Source organism: Onychostoma macrolepis, chromosome 22, assembly GCF_012432095.1.
Source record: "Onychostoma macrolepis isolate SWU-2019 chromosome 22, ASM1243209v1, whole genome shotgun sequence".
In the NCBI taxonomy this organism is placed as follows: domain Eukaryota; kingdom Metazoa; phylum Chordata; class Actinopteri; order Cypriniformes; family Cyprinidae; genus Onychostoma; species Onychostoma macrolepis.
Window position 1 is genome coordinate 35,085,229 of NC_081176.1, and position 21,555 is coordinate 35,106,783.

The 21,555-nt window shown below is 37.5% G+C and overlaps 1 protein-coding gene across 3 annotated transcripts in view; it reads left to right on the top strand.

Moving 5' to 3' along the window:
- The first annotated feature begins 2,531 nt into the window (after positions 1-2,531).
- The window catches only part of LOC131530794 (uncharacterized), a 33,530-nt gene continuing 14,506 nt past the window's right edge, over positions 2,532-21,555 (top strand). The window contains exons 1-5 of one of the 3 annotated variants that reach the window (XM_058761259.1): positions 2,532-2,871; positions 5,846-6,160; positions 6,380-6,721; positions 16,186-16,317; positions 20,966-21,272. In XM_058761259.1, the coding sequence (XP_058617242.1) occupies positions 2,826-2,871; positions 5,846-6,160; positions 6,380-6,721; positions 16,186-16,317; positions 20,966-21,072 (942 nt within the window). In that variant the 5' untranslated portion in view covers positions 2,532-2,825 and the 3' untranslated portion in view covers positions 21,073-21,272. The remainder of the gene's footprint in view (positions 2,872-5,845; positions 6,161-6,379; positions 6,722-16,185; positions 16,318-20,965; positions 21,273-21,555) is intronic. The other 2 variants (XM_058761260.1, XM_058761261.1) reach the window with 2 other exon arrangements.

Here is a 21,555-nt window from a genome sequence, read left to right on the forward strand (position 1 = left end):
TTTTTAAATGCCCCTGGACATCAAGTTTAGGTGTTTGTTTCTGATGCTGTCAATGTTGTTTTTGGTTTTTGGTTACTTTAAAAAAATGCAGTTAGCTCAAGAAGATTCCATGCATGGCGTGTGTTTCACTAGCTCTGTTCCCATGGACACCTTTTGCTTGACCCAATTCTGGATATGTCCAGCCTAAAACGTGTGATTAATCTGTATCTAAAGCATGTCTACACCAAGAGAACCCATTATAATCAGTTGATGCGGTGACTGTCCACACAGGAAGAGGCGCGAGGCGACAAATTTTCTGCAGTAACTGATACCTCCTTCTATTCCGAATCTTGGAAACATGCGTTGTATACGTTGAAAGTGAAACCTAAAAAAACACAGCGCCCATAAGAGAGCGATTGCACGCTTTGTGAGCTTCAGAAAATGCACGCCACAGATTGCACGCTTCCCAGCGAAACAACCCCCCACGTTAAACTGAAATAATAACAGTGATATTAGATTTTGGCCATAGCCTATTGCCCATCTAAGTCATCTCATTCATCCCAAACCATCAACAGGTGCATCATGTAGGCCAGGGGTTCCCAAACTTTTCCATTCCACGATCCAATAGATTAGTAGGCTATATTCTATTTCAAGACCCACCAAAATATTTGAGATATAAAAACAAAACAATTGACATTACTATAAACTTAATCTTAATTAAAAGCATAATATGGCAGAAATTAAGTATTTAAGAAAAATAACCATTTTATTTTATAGTACCACTGTAAACTTTCACTACTAATATTTACGTTTTAATTTCTTCATTTAAAGACGTTAATGAGTCTATGAAATATGTCCATAAAACCTCGAAATGTGCTCACTCTGGTGCAGCTATGAACTGTAATCCGCGCTGCGAGTGCTGTTAAAAAAAAAATGCCCTCACAACCCAACACTTTTTTTTTTTTTTTTTTTAGCAAAGCATAAGAAGCGAAGCAGAATTATCTCAAACAGTTTGGAGATTAAGATAATTGTGAAATACTTGTAAAAATAATAAGCAGATGTGTCTCATTTTAAATAAACATAAATATCGCAATGCGTAAATTAATCTTTGTATATGGTCCAGCCCTAGGAACTGTGTGTGTGTCATTTAGCTGCCGCCAAGTGGCTTTGTGCGACCCACCTTGTCCCACTCTGCGACCCACAGTTTGAAAACCCCTGGTGTAGGCTGCACTTCTTGTACTTCGTTTGGGCACCACAAGGTGTCACTGTGGCCTCAAAGCTTACCCCTCGCCTACTCTGGCTCGATTGCTTTTCCTGACGTAAAACACGCCCTCCTCATTACCCTACGGACAAAGAAATGTAGAAATAAATAAATGTGGAAATAAATACATAAATGTGAAAATAAAAAAAATAAAATAAATGTGGAAAAAAATGAAAAGATACATAAATAAGGAAATAAAATTATAAATAATTTTTAATTCTTGCTTTTTACTTTTCTTTGTATATTTACTTATATATTTATTTTAGATTTTTTTTTACATTTCATTGTACATTTATTTATTTATAATTATGGCAGGATTGGCATTCCATAAAAGTGAGTACACAGGCATCCAGGCCGAGTAAGGCAGATGGATTCAGGCCGATGAACAAGTCTCTAGCAGATGAAAATTTAACTGAAACTGCTGGCCTGAGTGTATGAAGAGGGATTGTGTGCGAGTCAAATTGGTAAGTTTTCACTAGACTTTAGTGGAGTCAGCAGTTCGCTTGATAGTAAATAATTGTTTTTTTGATATTGAAGTGTTATTTTGGTTTCCGATCACCAAGGAGAGGCTATGCAAGGTCCTAAAGAGGGCGGCTGCAACAAAAAAGTCACGTGACTGAAACTCATGAATAGATCACAAAATCAAGGAATTCTTTCCCCCCATTATTTTGTATGGGTACTGGCTATTTGGGTACAGATATTTTAGCTAAGAAGACCTTAAAAATAATACAGAAATAGGACTTAATATTCCTTTAAGCAAATTTGAGGTTAAATGAATAGTAAAAAGAGCAATTAAAGGTTTCTGGCAAGAGAGGTGGAATAAGGAGGGAAAGGGAAGACACTTGTACAGAATTCAAAGAGAATTATGTCATAAGAGAGTGGTTTGTGGAAATAGGAGGGAAGATGTGGTTATTTCAAGTCTCCGTATAGGTCATACGGCTCTCAACCATTCCTTAAATATTATTAGGAAACATCAGGTTTATGTAATAACTGTAAAAAACCAGAGGAAGAAGAGCATGTCCTGTTAGAATGCACCAGATATAAAAGTGAAAGGTTAAAACTAGAAAATCAAATCAAGTCAATAGGTATAAGTGATTTGTCAATTCAGAATTTATTTAGAAATTCAAGTTTTCAAGATATAGAGTTGGTAAAGGTCACTAATTTAATTAAAATAATTTATTTTATTTTCTTTTAGGTATTACCTATATCACACCCCTCATTGATGCTCCACACTCCATCTCAGCAGGTGGCGGAAATGCACTATAAGTTAGTTTGCCACAAAGACGAAAGAAGAAGAAAAACCAACAGGAAGAAGTCGTTGCAGCCGCCATTAACATCTTCTGGGTTTGGTTGTTTTCTGTCAGATTGTAAAAATATTAATTTACGAATTCTTCTTTCGTAGCATAAAAATCATGAATTAAATATATTGGTGAGCCACAAGCAAAAAGAAAATATCTGTTGATATTTATTTGGTTTAAGTAAGTATTTTCGCGGTGACTCGGGAGGGTGTGGTTCGGAAATAAAGAGTAACTGTTATTAATAATAATATACATCGAAATCGGATTTGGTTGGAATCTACAACAAAATGAAGAACACTTTCAAACCCGCTCTGTTTGTATTACTAATGTGTGGTAAGTGTGTGATTTCTGATTATTCTTTAACACTTTCGGTTTCACTTTTTGACAACGTAAACAACAGTGCGCTCTGGATGAAGTAACGTACGCTTTAAATCATCACATATTATAGGAGTTACTGATAAATACCAATGTCCTAAAGCTGGACATGATTGGACATGACTGGCCTCCCAAGTCGAATGTAGGACTGAGAAACTCGGAGATAATTTTGATACCCGATTTCGAATTGCGCGGGCCGTTAATTTAACCCTCACGAATTATTAAATCACAAAGTAATATTTTTTTTTTACATGTTTGTTTTTACTTTGAAACAAGTGAAAAATCATGCCAGTTTTTTTATTTTTTATTTTTTGTCAACATATATTTTGAGGGAGTTACCTTAGTGGACAACATGCATCACAGGTATCAATAGATCTAAAGTGAATCAATAGATCTAAATATGTGGTCTTAAAAAAAAAAGCATGTTTTTAAAATATTTACTATGTGAAAATGGTTTGAGTACACATAAGAACATTCAATAACGGCACAGAAATGTGAAATGTAACAAACAAAACATAGGAGAGTGTGTTTATGGGACAGGGGGGTGTGGGGCTGTGTGGTGGGTTGGTGGGCTATTTATACACATGTGAGCACAAACACACACAAGCACACACACCCTCCCACCACACACTCGAATACAATCATGCACGCATATATCTGCACTCATACAGTATATATGTATGCATGTCTGCAGTTTTATATGACCTAATATGTAAATATAGACTGCACGCATTGATATAAATGATCAAATCTGAAGGTTTTTTAATATTTCTGTTCAATAAAACCATTCAAGTGTAAATTATATCAATTTTAATAAAACAAACAAAATAAGGCAGAACCTACATATAGGCCCATAGGCAGAATTATACCCTTTGGTGCATGATGTCTACTGTAGTGGACAGATTTATTTTCTGTCACAGAAAGAAAATGTACAAGAAAAATATTGTTAATATTTTTTTGTACCTGTCTGGTTTTCTGAGAATAAAAGTATTTAACACTTATTCCCAAGGTACACGGTGCATCCCCTTTTCCCTCTGCCATCTTGAATATATTATATTCAATATATAATATAATACCTCAAAACAAAAATATAGATAAAAATACAACAATTAAATGGAATTGTAGACAACACTTTGGGGGTTCGCCAGTTGGTGGTTAGGACATGTAAAGGACAATCAACGGCTAGCTGTGCATTAAACAATTTGAATGCATGATGTGGAGGCAAAGAACCGCCCGACACGCAGCGGAGCAAACACTGATCTCCATGATGGTGGCATCATTTTAACCAATAAAACATCAACATCTGATCCTCTGTAATTCTCAATAACAGCAGGTGTTCATCACTAACGCACAATAATCATTTAATTAGTCTCTTAATTATCTCATTAACTTTAACTCTTTGAGGACTTGTGATTTGACTCGAGACTCGTTTGTGTCTTGAAAGGAATGACTTGGTTCCTCCTCTGGTGAAATCAGCTGCTGAGTTCATGGGTGGAATAAACACATGGCAGGACTTTTACTTTCTGACCCCTGGACTTTACACCTCTGTCTGTAATATATCTGCTTGTTTTACACTCTTTGGCCAACAGGTGGTATTGTGAGCAAATGAAGCCTCCAGAAATTAACCCTTTTGTGACCCACTTGGCTGAAAAGCTTAAAAGCTTCATGAGGCTTCATCTGCCCATCACTAAATAATACTGTAAAGCACATGTAAAATAACTGATTTTAATTTCAACTCAAGTTGGTTGTCGAAATGCATACATTTGTTAATGTATTTTAAATGTTTAGAATATACACTTTATTCATTAATGCACCTGCGTACAGTAAACTTCAGTACAACCTGGTTAAAAGTTTGCCTGCAATACATTTGGTGTTGGTCAGTACATTATAAACAATTATTTCCTGACAGTAAAATCTTAGTTTTCTAGAGTCCGAAATATATATTTTGAAGTATTCATATGGCAATATAACATAAAATGTAATATAACAGTAAATGTAATAATAGAATTAAAGATGATCAAATGTTTGTAGACTGTGTATATATATATAATATATATATATATATATATATATACACACACACACACACACACATAATGTTTATTTAAAAAGTATTCACATTTATGAAGATTTTAAAATCATTTAAATGAATGCCTATAAAATACTTACAACAAAGTGAATTTCATTTTAATTGGACTACTTACTAAAAATACATTATAGTGTCTTTAAATGAATTTCACTTTAATAGATTTTTTAAATATGGTAAACTGCAACATCATTATTAGGACAACGCAATTACAAATATATTTGATTAAATAATAGTGTAAATTTTAGTTCACATTAATTGCTTGCATTCCGTGGTATATTTTAACCATATTTCAAAGACAACATAAGCAATTATGGAGGAATAAAACATTAAAAATATTAAAGCAGCACAAAATAGTGCACAAAAAGCAGTGCAATGTTTTCAGTGAGTTTCTAGTGCTACTATATAGTGAAATTATTAAATCTGAATAATGTCTTCAGAGATCAGCCTCTGGATGAGATCAGTGAATTATTAATAAGTAACCTTCACCATCTGATCAGTTTATCTTCTCACAACTTTTGCGATAACAAATGTGCTTCAGAAAACCACAGTTACAGCAGCCAGAGAAACATTAAAGTTAAGAAGTCAAAGGTCAAGAGCCCAGCTAAAGCAAGAGCTTACCTCCATAACAGTGACTTCAAACTTTATTATTTTCAATAAAACAGCGCTTAGGCTTCCTGGAGGCTAAGTGAGGGCTGCCAGTGCTAAGGGGCCAATGTTTTGCCAATGACCAAATTCTCAGGGGCCCCTAAGTGGCAGCCCTAAGTGGACCCGCAAAGGGAGGCTTATTTGCAGGGCAGTCATTACCAGCAGTTTAATCTGCTTTTCTTTGTGTTTGTTCTGCAGGTGTGTTTGGTGCTGATGAAGTGAAGGCAGTGTCAGTGATGGAGGGAGATTCTGTCACTCTAAACCCTGATCTCACTCAAATACAGGGATTTCTTGAGATAGAGTGGCATTTTAAAGATCAACTCATTGCTTATACTGATGGAAGTAAGCCCACATATCCTGAAGATGAGAGATTCAGAGACAGACTGAAGCTGGATCATAAGACTGGATCTCTGACCATCACGAACATGAAAACCAAACACTCTGGACTGTATAACCTACAGATTGAACTCAACAGTGGGCTCTTACCTGTGAATTTCACTGTCACTGTCTATGGTGAGGAGGTCGTTCCTGTGCTGCTATAAGAATTATGAGTCAGAGTAATTGACTGCATATTGTTGTACATGTCAAAGTACAAAATATTTTTGTAAATAATCTGCATGTGCCATATGCTGCGACCACAAGCATCACTAACATACAGTGAAACATTAGATTCTAGTGCCTGTAACAGGGTAGAATGTGTTTAATCTTTGTCTGTAAATCTGTTTCTTGTAGATTCTCCATCTGTTATTGATGCTGTTAAAGGTGAAATGAAGATCGAATCAGTGAAGGAGGGAGATCCTGTCACTCTTCAGACTGATGTTACTCAGCTATCCAGAGATGAGCTGATAGTGTGGAGGTTTGGAGAAGAAGGAAAACTCATAGCTAAAGCTGATATAGAGGCTAAGAGCTCACCATTATATGATACTGAAGAGAGTTTCAGAGGCAGACTGGAGCTGGATCAGACTGGATCTCTGATCATCACAAACACCAGAACCACAGACTCTGGACTTTATAAAGTGAAGATCAGCAGGAAAAACCAGACCGTATACAAGAGATTCACTGTTACTGTCAGTGGTGAGTATCTCAAGCTTTCTGAGATAATGATTATTCATCAGCTGTCTGTGTGATATTACATTAAAGGGGTCATATAATGCCATTTTTGTACAAGTTAATATGATTCTTTAGGGTCTAAATGAAAAGTTTGTAATATACTTTAATTAAAAATTCTCGTTAGTATTGTAAGAAAACACTCATTTTACCTGGTCAAAAACAGCTCTTTGTTCAGCACACCGTTTCAGTGCATGTGCCTTTAAATGATCATGAGCTCTGCTCACCCCCTCTGCTCTGTGGGGCGTGACACAACACACGTGGAGTGTTGCTTTGACAACAGTTGAGGGTATCTTTTGGCGGAAGAATGGCAGCGGGAGTTTCTGAGGACACTTTCATTCATTTTAATGTACTGTTACCATGTTAACTTTACCACAGCGTACACAGTTTATAATAACACAATAACCATAACGTTTTGTTCATTATAAACGTGGGATTATTAATTATATTGAGAACGTCGTGAATAGAAAACATGCATGTACCCTGAATGTAAACATTAGCCACATACATCGTGAAGCGTGCTAGCGATTTGCAAAGATTAATATAAAGATTAATATAAAGGTTAATTAAACGTTACACTCACTTCTTCTGGAGGTTCAGCAGGAACACGAATAGTTGGTACCGATTCTTTTTTCAGGAGCAGCTTCTTAGCAAAACCAGCTTTATACTGACCTTCATTTATAAAGCAGTCTGGTGAAAATGATTCGCGCAAACATGAAAACATTGACGCGTTGCTCGTGGGGAATATTCCTTCAAAAGCAAAACTCAGCCACTGTGTCTTCAGCGGTTCGGACTTAGGAACATCAAAATGACTGCTGTGTTCATTATTGCACCGAGAACAGAACACCACAATCGCTTAGACGCCATTCTGCTCATAGACAGCTCCAGCGTATATCAACAATGACGCGGACTATGATTGACAGCTCGCTCACGAGCAAGGGCGGGTCTGTGTTGAAACACTGCTGTCAAGCAACCATCGTGGGAGGGGCGTCCGACCGTGTGGCGTCACACGGTCGAACGGCTTGATTTGAGACAGGGTAAAACAAATAAGGAGATTAAAAAAAACACTGGATGGATTTTTATCATTTTATGATGGTTGTGTACAGGCACTGCTAACACACATTTCAGTACAATCAACTTGTAAAAGTGCATGTACCATTATATGACCCCTTTAATGGAATCTTACTTTAAAGTAAAAACTTCACTGTAAAAACTGACATCTTATCGTAACTTAAAGAGCTCATAACTTCTTCCTCTGGCTGACCTTTTATTAGTTAAAACAGTTTGTGAACTTCTACATATAAAAGTGTAATAAATGACTGTTAACATTTGACTAATAAATGACTGTTTTTAACAGCATTATCATTTCAATGACCGTCTCTCTTTATCAGTACAGTATCAGATCTTCACTCAGGTTATAGTGCTGATGTGTGTAGTGTTTGTTATGGATCAGACACGCGTTCACACTAATGACCGTCTCTCTTTATCAGTACAGTATCAGATCATCACTCAGGTTATAGCGCTGATGTCTGTAGTGTTTGTTATAGATCGACACGCGTTCACACTAATGACCGTCTCTCTTTATCAGTACAGTATCAGATCATCACTCAGGTTATAGTGCTGATGTCTGTAGTGTTTGTTATGGATCAGACACACGTTCACACTAATGACTCTCTCTTTATCAGTACAGTATCAGATCTTCACTCAGGTTATAGTGCTGATGTGTGTAGTGTTTGTTATGGATCAGACAGCGTTCACACTAATGACCGTCTCTCTTTATCAGTACAGTATCAGATCATCACTCAGGTTATAGTGCTGATGTCTGTAGTGTTTGTTATGGATCAGACACACGTTCACACTAATGACTCTCTTTATCAGTACAGTATCAGATCATCACTCAGGTTATAGTGCTGATGTGTGTAGTGTTTGTTATAGATCAGACACGCGTTCACACTAATGACCGTCTCTCTTTATCAGTACAGTATCAGATCATCACTCAGGTTATAGTGCTGATGTGTGTAGTGTTTGTCATAGATCAGACACGCTCACACTAATGACTCTCTCTTTATCAGTACAGTATCAGATCTTCACTCAGGTTATAGTGCTGATGTGTGTAGTGTTTGTCATAGATCAGACACGCGTTCACACTAATGACTCTCTCTTTATCAGTACAGTATCAGATCTTCACTCAGGTTATAGTGCTGATGTGTGTAGTGTTTGTCATAGATCAGACACACGCTTCACACTAATGACTCTCTTTATCAGTACAGTATCAGATCTTCACTCAGGTTATAGTGCTGATGTGTGTAGTGTTTGTCATAGATCAGACACGCGTTCACACTAATGACTCTCTCTTTATCAGTACAGTATCAGATCTTCACTCAGGTTATAGCGCTGATGTGTGTAGTGTTTGTTATGGATCAGACACACGCTTCACACTAATGACTCTCTTTATCAGTACAGTATCAGATCTTCACTCAGGTTATAGTGCTGATGTGTGTAGTGTTTGTTATAGATCAGACACGCCGTTCACACTAATGACTCTCTTTATCAGTACAGTATCAGATCTTCACTCAGGTTATAGTGCTGATGTGTGTAGTGTTTGTCATAGATCAGACACGCGTTCACACTAATGACTCTCTTTATCAGTACAGTATCAGATCTTCACTCAGGTTATAGTGCTGATGTGTGTAGTGTTTGTTATAGATCAGACACGCGTTCACACTAATGACCGTCTCTCTTTATCAGTACAGTATCAGATCTTCACTCAGGTTATAGTGCTGATGTGTGTAGTGTTTGTTATAGATCAGACACACGTTCACACTAATGACCGTCTCTCTTTATCAGTACAGTATCAGATCATCACTCAGGTTATAGTGCTGATGTGTGTAGTGTTTGTTATAGATCAGACACGCGTTCACACTAATGACTGTCTCTTTATCAGTACAGTATCAGATCTTCACTCAGGTTATAGCGCTGATGTCTGTAGTGTTTGTTATGGATCAGACACACGTTCACACTAATGACTCTCTCTTTATCAGTACAGTATCAGATCATCACTCAGGTTATAGTGCTGATGTGTAGTGTTTGTTATAGATCAGACACGCGTTCACACTAATGACTGTCTCTCTTTATCAGTACAGTATCAGATCTTCACTCAGGTTATAGCTGATGTCTGTAGTGTTTGTTATGGATCAGACACGCTCACACTAATGACCGTCTCTCTTTATCAGTACAGTATCAGATCATCACTCAGGTTATAGTGCTGATGTCTGTAGTGTTTGTTATGGATCAGACACACGTTCACACTAATGACTCTCTCTTTATCAGTACAGTATCAGATCTTCACTCAGGTTATAGTGCTGATGTGTGTAGTGTTTGTTATGGATCAGACACGCGTTCACACTAATGACCGTCTCTCTTTATCAGTACAGTATCAGATCATCACTCAGGTTATAGTGCTGATGTCTGTAGTGTTTGTTATGGATCAGACACACGTTCACACTAATGACTCTCTTTATCAGTACAGTATCAGATCATCACTCAGGTTATAGTGCTGATGTGTGTAGTGTTTGTTATAGATCAGACACGCGTTCACACTAATGACCGCTCTCTTTATCAGTACAGTATCAGATCTTCACCAGGTTATAGTGCTGATGTGTGTAGTGTTTGTCATAGATCAGACACGCGTTCACACTAATGACTCTCTCTTTATCAGTACAGTATCAGATCTTCACTCAGGTTATAGTGCTGATGTGTGTAGTGTTTGTCATAGATCAGACACGTTCACACTAATGACTCTCTCTTTATCAGTACAGTATCAGATCTTCACTCAGGTTATAGTGCTGATGTGTGTAGTGTTTGTCATAGATCAGACACGCGTTCACACTAATGACTCTCTCTTTATCAGTACAGTATCAGATCTTCACTCAGGTTATAGTGCTGATGTGTGTAGTGTTTGTTCATAGATCAGACACGCGTTCACACTAATGACTCTCTCTTTATCAGTACAGTATCAGATCTTCACTCAGGTTATAGCGCTGATGTGTAGTGTTTGTTATGGATCAGACACACGTTCACACTAATGACTCTCTTTATCAGTACAGTATCAGATCATCACTCAGGTTATAGTGCTGATGTGTGTAGTGTTTGTTCATAGATCAGACACGCTCACACTAATGACTCTCTCTTTATCAGTACAGTATCAGATCTTCACTCAGGTTATAGTGCTGATGTGTGTAGTGTTTGTCATAGATCAGACACACGTTCACACTAATGACTCTCTCTTTATCAGTACAGTATCAGATCTTCACCAGGTTATAGCGCTGATGTGTGTAGTGTTTGTTATAGATCAGACACGCGCTCACACTAATGACCGTCTCTCTTTATCAGTACAGTATCAGATCTTCACTCAGGTTATAGTGCTGATGTGTGTAGTGTTTGTTATAGATCAGACACACGTTCACACTAATGACCGTCTCTCTTTATCAGTACAGTATCAGATCATCACTCAGGTTATAGTGCTGATGTGTGTAGTGTTTGTTATAGATCAGACACGCGTTCACACTAATGACTGTCTCTCTTTATCAGTACAGTATCAGATCTTCACTCAGGTTATAGCGCTGATGTCTGTAGTGTTTGTTATGGATCAGACACACGTTCACACTAATGACTCTCTCTTTATCAGTACAGTATCAGATCATCACTCAGGTTATAGTGCTGATGTGTGTAGTGTTTGTTATAGATCAGACACGCGTTCACACTAATGACTGTCTCTCTTTATCAGTACAGTATCAGATCTTCACTCAGGTTATAGTGCTGATGTCTGTAGTGTTTGTTATGGATCAGACACGTTCACACTAATGACTCTCTCTTTATCAGTACAGTATCAGATCATCACTCAGGTTATAGTGCTGATGTGTGTAGTGTTTGTTATAGATCAGACACGCGTTCACACTAATGACTGTCTCTCTTTATCAGTACAGTATCAGATCTTCACTCAGGTTATAGCGCTGATGTCTGTAGTGTTTGTTATGGATCAGACACGCGTTCACACTAATGACTCTCTCTTTATCAGTACAGTATCAGATCATCACTCAGGTTATAGTGCTGATGTGTGTAGTGTTTGTTCATAGATCAGACACGCGTTCACACTAATGACTGTCTCTCTTTATCAGTACAGTATCAGATCATCACTCAGGTTATAGTGCTGATGTGTGTAGTGTTTGTTATAGATCAGACACGCGTTCACACTAATGACTGTCTCTCTTTATCAGTACAGTATCAGATCTTCACTCAGGTTATAGCGCTGATGTCTGTAGTGTTTGTTATGGATCAGACACACGTTCACACTAATGACTCTCTCTTTATCAGTACAGTATCAGATCATCACTCAGGTTATAGTGCTGATGTGTGTAGTGTTTGTTATAGATCAGACACGCGCGTTCACACTAATGACTGTCTCTCTTTATCAGTACAGTATCAGATCTTCACTCAGGTTATAGTGCTGATGTGTGTAGTGTTTGTTATGGATCAGACACACGTTCACACTAATGACCGTCTCTCTTTATCAGTACAGTATCAGATCATCACTCAGGTTATAGTGCTGATGTCTGTAGTGTTTGTTATGGATCAGACACACGCGTTCACACTAATGACTCTCTCTTTATCAGTACAGTATCAGATCTTCACTCAGGTTATAGTGCTGATGTGTAGTGTTTGTTATGGATCAGACACGCGTTCACACTAATGACTCTCTCTTTATCAGTACAGTATCAGATCTTCACTCAGGTTATAGTGCTGATGTGTGTAGTGTTTGTTATAGATCAGACAGCGTTCACACTAATGACTGTCTCTCTTTATCAGTACAGTATCAGATCATCACTCAGGTTATAGTGCTGATGTGTGTAGTGTTTGTTATAGATCAGACACACGCGTTCACACTAATGACCGTCTCTCTTTATCAGTACAGTATCAGATCTTCACTCGGGTTATAGTGCTGATGTGTGTAGTGTTTGTTATGGATCAGACACGCTGCGTTCACACTAATGACTCTCTCTTTATCAGTACAGTATCAGATCTTCACTCAGGTTATAGTGCTGATGTGTGTAGTGTTTGTTATAGATCAGACACGCGTTCACACTAATGACTGTCTCTCTTTATCAGTACAGTATCAGATCATCACTCAGGTTATAGTGCTGATGTGTGTAGTGTTTGTTATAGATCAGACACACGTTCACACTAATGACCGTCTCTCTTTATCAGTACAGTATCAGATCTTCACTCAGGTTATAGTGCTGATGTGTGTAGTGTTTGTTATGGATCAGACACGCGTTCACACTAATGACCGTCTCTCTTTATCAGTACAGTATCAGATCATCACTCAGGTTATAGTGCTGATGTGTGTAGTGTTTGTTATGGATCAGACACGCTGCGTTCACACTAATGACCGTCTCTCTTTATCAGTACAGTATCAGATCTTCACTCAGGTTATAGTGCTGATGTGTGTAGTGTTTGTTATAGATCAGACACGCGTTCACACTAATGACCTCTCTCTTTATCAGTACAGTATCAGATCTTCACTCAGGTTATAGCGCTGATGTGTGTAGTGTTTGTCATAGATCAGACACGCGTTCACACTAATGACTCTCTCTTTATCAGTACAGTATCAGATCTTCACTCAGGTTATAGTGCTGATGTGTGTAGTGTTTGTTATGGATCAGACACACGTTCACACTAATGACTGTCTCTCTTTATCAGTACAGTATCAGATCTTCACTCAGGTTATAGCGCTGATGTCTGTAGTGTTTGTCATAGATCAGACACGCGTTCACACTAATGACTGTCTCTCTTTATCAGTACAGTATCAGATCTTCACCAGGTTATAGTGCTGATGTGTGTAGTGTTTGTTATGGATCAGACACACGTTCACACTAATGACCGTCTCTCTTTATCAGTACAGTATCAGATCTTCACTCAGGTTATAGCGCTGATGTGTGTAGTGTTTGTTATAGATCAGACACGCGTTCACACTAATGACTCTCTCTTTATCAGTACAGTATCAGATCTTCACTCAGGTTATAGCGCTGATGTGTGTAGTGTTTGTTATAGATCAGACACGCGTTCACACTAATGACTCTCTTTATCAGTACAGTATCAGATCTTCACTCAGGTTATAGCGCTGATGTGTGTAGTGTTTGTTATGGATCAGACACGCGCTCACACTAATGACCGTCTCTTTATCAGTACAGTATCAGATCTTCACTCAGATTATAGTGCTGATGTGTGTAGTGTTTGTTATAGATCAGACACACGTTCACACTAATGACCGTCTCTCTTTATCAGTACAGTATCAGATCTTCACTCAGGTTATAGTGCTGATGTGTGTGTTTGTTATAGATCAGACAGCGTTCACACTAATGACTCTCTCTTTATCAGTACAGTATCAGATCTTCACTCAGGTTATAGTGCTGATGTGTGTAGTGTTTGTTATAGATCAGACACGCGTTCACACTAATGACTCTCTCTTTATCAGTACAGTATCAGATCTTCACTCAGGTTATAGTGCTGATGTGTGTAGTGTTTGTTATAGATCAGACAGCGTTCACACTAATGACCGTCTCTCTTTATCAGTACAGTATCAGATCTTCACTCAGGTTATAGTGCTGATGTGTGTAGTGTTTGTTATAGATCAGACACGCGTTCACACTAATGACTCTCTCTTTATCAGTACAGTATCAGATCTTCACTCGGGTTATAGTGCTGATGTGTGTAGTGTTTGTTATAGATCAGACACGCGTTCACACTAATGACCGTCTCTCTTTATCAGTACAGTATCAGATCTTCACTCAGGTTATAGCGCTGATGTGTGTAGTGTTTGTTATGGATCAGACACGCGTTCACACTAATGACCGTCTCTCTTTATCAGTACAGTATCAGATCTTCACTCAGGTTATAGTGCTGATGTGTGTAGTGTTTGTTATAGATCAGACACGCGTTCACACTAATGACCGTCTCTCTTTATCAGTACAGTATCAGATCTTCACTCAGGTTATAGTGCTGATGTCTGTAGTGTTTGTTATAGATCAGACACACGTTCACACTAATGACTGTCTCTTTATCAGTACAGTATCAGATCTTCACTCAGGTTATAGCTGATGTGTGTAGTGTTTGTTATAGATCAGACACGCGCTCACACTAATGACTCTCTTTATCAGTACAGTATCAGATCTTCACTCAGGTTATAGTGCTGATGTGTGTAGTGTTTGTTATAGATCAGACACACGTTCACACTAATGACCGCTCTCTTTATCAGTACAGTATCAGATCTTCACTCAGGTTATAGTGCTGATGTGTGTAGTGTTTGTTATAGATCAGACACGCGTTCACACTAATGACTCTCTTTATCAGTACAGTATCAGATCTTCACTCAGGTTATAGTGCTGATGTGTAGTGTTTGTTATAGATCAGACACGCGTTCACACTAATGACTCTCTTTATCAGTACAGTATCAGATCTTCACTCAGGTTATAGTGCTGATGTCTGTAGTGTTTGTTATAGATCAGACACACGTTCACACTAATGACTGTCTCTCTTTATCAGTACAGTATCAGATCTTCACTCAGGTTATAGCGCTGATGTGTGTAGTGTTTGTTATAGATCAGACACGTTCACACTAATGACTCTCTCTTTATCAGTACAGTATCAGATCTTCACTCAGGTTATAGTGCTGATGTCTGTAGTGTTTGTTATAGATCAGACACGCGTTCACACTAATGACTGTCTCTCTTTATCAGTACAGTATCAGATCTTCACCAGGTTATAGTGCTGATGTGTGTAGTGTTTGTTATAGATCAGACACACGTTCACACTAATGACTCTCTCTTTATCAGTACAGTATCAGATCTTCACTCAGGTTATAGTGCTGATGTGTGTAGTGTTTGTTATAGATCAGACACACGTTCACACTAATGACCGTCTCTCTTTATCAGTACAGTATCAGATCTTCACTCAGGTTATAGTGCTGATGTGTAGTGTTTGTTATAGATCAGACACGCGTTCACACTAATGACTCTCTCTTTATCAGTACAGTATCAGATCTTCACTCAGGTTATAGTGCTGATGTGTAGTGTTTGTTATAGATCAGACACACGCTCACACTAATGACCGTCTCTCTTTATCAGTACAGTATCAGATCATCACTCAGGTTATAGCGCTGATGTGTGTAGTGTTTGTCATAGATCAGACACACGCTCACACTAATGACTCTCTTTATCAGTACAGTATCAGATCTTCACTCAGGTTATAGCGCTGATGTGTGTAGTGTTTGTTATGGATCAGACACGCGTTCACACTAATGACTCTCTCTTTATCAGTACAGTATCAGATCTTCACTCAGGTTATAGTGCTGATGTGTGTAGTGTTTGTTATAGATCAGACACGCGAATCAGGTCTGTCTTCAGGTGCTGTAGCAGGGATTGTTGTTCTGCTGTGTGTTGCTGCTGCTGCTGCTGCTGGTGTGATTTACTATCGCCACAAGATCTCTGAACTACAAAAGCAAACATGTAAGTATTACAGTTGATACAGCAAGACAAAAACATTGAGCTTTATTGTGGTTCAGTAGAGTTTAAATATGTAGTGTGATTTTTCAGTCAACATTTCTACTTCAACCACAAGTTTTGCTTGTTATTGATGCAATAATTAATGAAGTGTGATTGTGTAGTATTAAGCTGAATTACATTAATAACTACTGAATCTCAGTGTCTTTGAAATGCTGAATTTAAGATCTGTCTTTGATTATATCTGTTTGTGTTTGTTAATGTAGTTTTGTTCTTCTATTTAAGGTTAAGATATTTAGCAGAAACTAGTCAAAAATCATAGTCCTGCTGTCCTTTGGCCTTTCTTTTGAAGTTTTATCTGAGCTGCCCGAGTCTTTCATATCTCCTCACATGTGTTTGTGTTTGTGTCATTGTGTGTGGTTTCATTCATCTTGATCATTTAAACATTATAGACTATTAACACAGAAACTCTAAACTGAAAACCAAGAAATTTATCTGGAGAGAGTGTTTGTAGGGATGCAACAAAACCATTTTTTCAGATCCGATCTAGAAAATTGTGAGTATCGGCCAATTCGATCCGAGCGCAGATTAATTTTTTAATTTTATGTTTTTAAATCAATGTAGAATTTCTATACTTCTGTGTCACTCTTTTGTGTGTTAAACACAATCTACTAGACAACTTCATTTTAATGAAAAATATGAAAAAATATATAGGGGCTGTTTACACCTGATAACAGGTTATGCGTTTTGTAATATAAATCCGATCGCTCAAACCACTTCAGGAGGAGGTCTGGGTCACATTCCAGACAAAACTGGACAAGTGTAAATGCATCTGGTTGGTGAAACCACATATGTGTCACGCGTCGTGGTTGGAAGAAAAAAGGTGCACAAAGAGGGAGTAAATGTAAAGGGGTTTTAATCATCAACTCACATATTGCATTGAAATAACATTACATTAAGTCAGGACAAAGAACACAACGAAACTGATGGCTTATAAAGATCAGGAAACAAAGGAGCAAACGAGATCATTAACTAACACAGGTGGAAACTAATAAACTAAATCAGGGAACACAGGAAAATGACCAAAAAAGGGCAAACAGGAAACTCAACAGGAACATAAAAGTAACAAAATGTAAATTTTACTCCTTCCAAAATGTAAAAAAATAATAAATGTGTGAGAGCGTGTATATGGCATGATATAGTCAGATATGACTACGCTGCATTGGTTTATCAACACCTATTCAACATAAAATCGATCTAATTGGTTTGCTTACCTAACGTTGAAATTATGTTGATTTCAGTTTAGTAAACCGACGTTATACAATAAACTCTGTAAAATGCATCACCGCGGACGAGTAGCTGAGTATGTCTTCAGCAATGAAACTGAAAGTAAGTCGCAGACGCTCAACACAGTCATCTTCATTGAAAGTAGTGAGACTAAGCTATCTTTCCAGTGCTGACGCCGCGCGCTCTCCTATTGCGGTCTCTGATCTTGAAATGAGCTGATAATTAATAAAATGCAGCGCATATCTATTGCTTTCATTGACGTGAACTCCGTTAAATTTGCATTTGGCGCGGGAATTGGAGAATATACGTTTTGCGACTATGTGGCCGAGTGTAAATGGAAACGTTTTAACAAATCAGATAGATATCCGATCAGCGAAAATGCATGAAATGACCAGGTGACCAGACACAAATACTATTATAAACTAGATTGGTGGATAATTTAGCAGTAAAAGTTATTCTAGAAAAATCATGAGTGCACAACTTTATAAAATGTAAACATTTAGTGAAATAACATTATTTAGTGGGGAACAAATAAAAGTGAATATGTGAAGGACTAAATCTGGTAAAATGTTACACATTCTTTGTATTGTTGTAAAATACATTAATGAAAACAAGTAAATGTATTTATTTATAAATATAAACTACAAAATTAAAATACATTTCTTTTAAATGTATAGCACAGTAATGAAGGCAGCAACACATGACAGAGCAGTCCTATCTATCATATGCTGCTGCCGCCTCCATTACTGTGCTATACATTAGATTATTAATAGCCTTGAGAGGACAGAACAAGAAACGCTGTAAATAATCTTTCATTGAGCAAAAGCATTATAATACGAAAAGCTCCAATAGACTTGGTCGGTGTCGTGTCATAGCTGTGTGGACTGAGTCAGCGTGGGGGAAAACGATCTCATTGGAAAAGTGTGGTGTTTACCCAGAATGGTGTACATAAAATCATTTCTGCTGCTCGACAGAGCACGATACGTGACGGCTTGTGAAAGTAAACATTTGTCGTTTTGTTTTGCTTAATAATCTTAATAAAGTGATAAAGACTAGAGTAAAAGCCTGTCATACTTTTTTATTGATATATTAAAAATGATTTTAGCATGGACAAAACATAGGTAACATTAAAGGTCTACTAAAGTGGCTTGAAATGCACAGCATTATGTGGTGTGTGCTAAACATATAGCCTAATCATTTTCACAAATACACACCGTAAAATAACATGAAAATATCCCTTACGAAAATTAACCGTGGTTACTGTAGGTAAACCATGGTAAAAACAAATTAAACATGTTTTGCTACACTAACCATAGTTTAACCATGGTATTTGTAGTAAAACTGTGGTTATAGGCTACAACTGGTAATAAAAACGCCCAAAAAACATGGTTAGCCTACTGTAGCCTACATTTACTATAGTAATACCGTTGTTAATTTTCGTAAGGGATTGTATATGATAATATGAAATAAATGTTTTAATAGATTATGACATTTACATCACAAAATATCAGGGAGTGACATTTATTTGATGTGAAGGAGGGTTGCTGTAAAGCCCATCAGAACTGGACTAATGACAGGTCATTGAAGGGTAAGTCTAGTCTATCTGGAGTGCATATAAATATGAATATTAAGCTTGATATACGTTGTATATCCATAATAACTGCTGTCGGAGTTCTGATGTTGTGTGCTACCCGCTCAGATGTGCTACCTCCGTCAGTTTATTCGGCAGTATATAAATCTTCAGATCAGGTATTTTCTTTTTTTCTTTTTTAACTTACAGGTACAAAACGCCACACAGCAACTTTTCAGCATTGCACCAAGCAAAAATAAATCTAAATAAAAACAAAAAGTAAAGATCAAGCGTCTAACAAGGTCTCCGTACATTAATTTGAACGGTTTGTTTTCCCCCATGGCATGAGCGGATATGACGTTTATGTGGGCATTCCCAGCAATGCCGACCAAGTCACAAAGCACGTATGCGCTTCACGTGTGCAGAATGACGCGCTTGAAGCAGCGCGCAGCTCTGGATAAAGAAGTTCATAGCACAAAGGAAGAGATATTGATGCGTAGCTTATTAAATCTGTGCGATTAGTTTATTGAGCCTTTTCTTTTAACAGTTTTAAATCTCAGTTATTGTGCTTTCAATAACTTTCTAGTTATATGTGCAATAAAGTTATTTTTTGCAAATTCTAATCAGCGACATCGTCAACCTACTACATTTTATTCACAATTGATCAAAATGGCCAAGTATTGTTTTAATGTCATATTTACTTGCGAATGTCCGCTGAATGTCCGATGTGAATGCAATAGTCCGAATGTGCGAATATAAAGCCAGCTTTACCCAAGTCTCATCTGACCGATACCCGATCTGCAGAAAATGCCTGTATCGGGCCGATACCGATCCTGAGTATCAGATCGATGCATCCCTAAGTGTTTGTACTGTAAATGACACTCATGTTTATAATTCCGCTAATATATCTCAACATATCTGCTCAGTTAGTGTTAGTATTTATTCCTATGAAGGAGTAGTTTATTCTTAAATATAAATTATGTCCTCTTTATCCACCTTCATGTCATTGCAGACGTGGATGACTTTATTTCTTCTGTCAAAGACAAAATAAGATATCTGGATAAACATTATGCAGCTCTTTTGTGTACAACAACAGTTTTTAGAGACCATGTCTGTCAATCTGGTTTATGTATTAGTAAGTGTCATCTGTCATAAGTGTCATGTGACTCGACAGAAATATGAGTAATTATTCACTGATCATCTTCTGCTCACTGCAGCTCTGAAATGCAGCACTAAAGTTATATGAGCTACAAACATGATATAATTAATTATTTGAGAATTACAGCCAAGGTTTTCAGCAAACACACAGTTAAACTGCACATAAAGCTGCTGTATGAGTTCAGAAGACTTGCAGCACATGGACTCCTGTTCTTTAATCTCATTCTGTGAAGGACACTAAAACTGTTGTTAGATGCAAGAGCTGCATGAAGATTCATCAAAATCTACTCGTTCATGTGGATGAACATAACGACGAGTAAATAACAGTGTTTGTATTTAGTTTTATGATGAAGAAGGTATATATTATTATTTACCTGAATGAACAGTTTAAAAACAAGTTTGTTCCTTTGACTAAAACCAGTTTTTTTTTTTTTTTGTAAATTCATGTTAATGCATGGAATATTATTGCAGATTGTAATAAATGTTTAGGTAAAGGTGATCCAGAAGATGAAGTGATTATTAGAAGCACATATGAAGAATCACACACTATCCTCTCAGTCCTCTGAATGATACAGACATGTTCATCTGCAGACTCAGTAATAATCTCCTCATTTCTCTGTTTCTATGTGCTGCTGTCAGTGACAGTGAAAGAGGGAGATCCTGTCACTCTGAAGCCTAATAAAGAAATAAAGAAAGATGATAAGATAGAGTGGCAGTTTGGAGATAAAAGCAGCAGACTAGCATAGCTGACATCAGAACAGAGACCGAGAGATCGTTACATATGACTATGTTGCTGGTGAGAGATTCAGAGACAGACTGGAGCTGGACAAGGCGACTGGATTTCTGACCATCAGGAACAGCAGAACTGAACACTCTGGACTCTATACACTACACATCAGATCCAGCGGTGGAGATTCAAAGCAGAGATTTGTCCTCACTGTCAAAGGTGAGTAGCTCATGTCAGTATAGTATCAGTATCAGATCTTCACTGAGAGTCATTACCCATAATGCTGTTCTTCTGCAGGTAATTCAGATTAAAATCAGTTTAATGTTCAGACCCCATTCAGAGTTTGTTCTGTAGAAATCTGTGATTAAAGTTATGATTAAAATCTCCCATTGAACTAGACTGTGAAATAAACACAGTTCTGTTGCTGCCCCAGAAAGTATCTCCTTAAGCTTTTATTTACATCATCACTCTGTATAAAGGTCACTTGGATTTATAGTTTTGT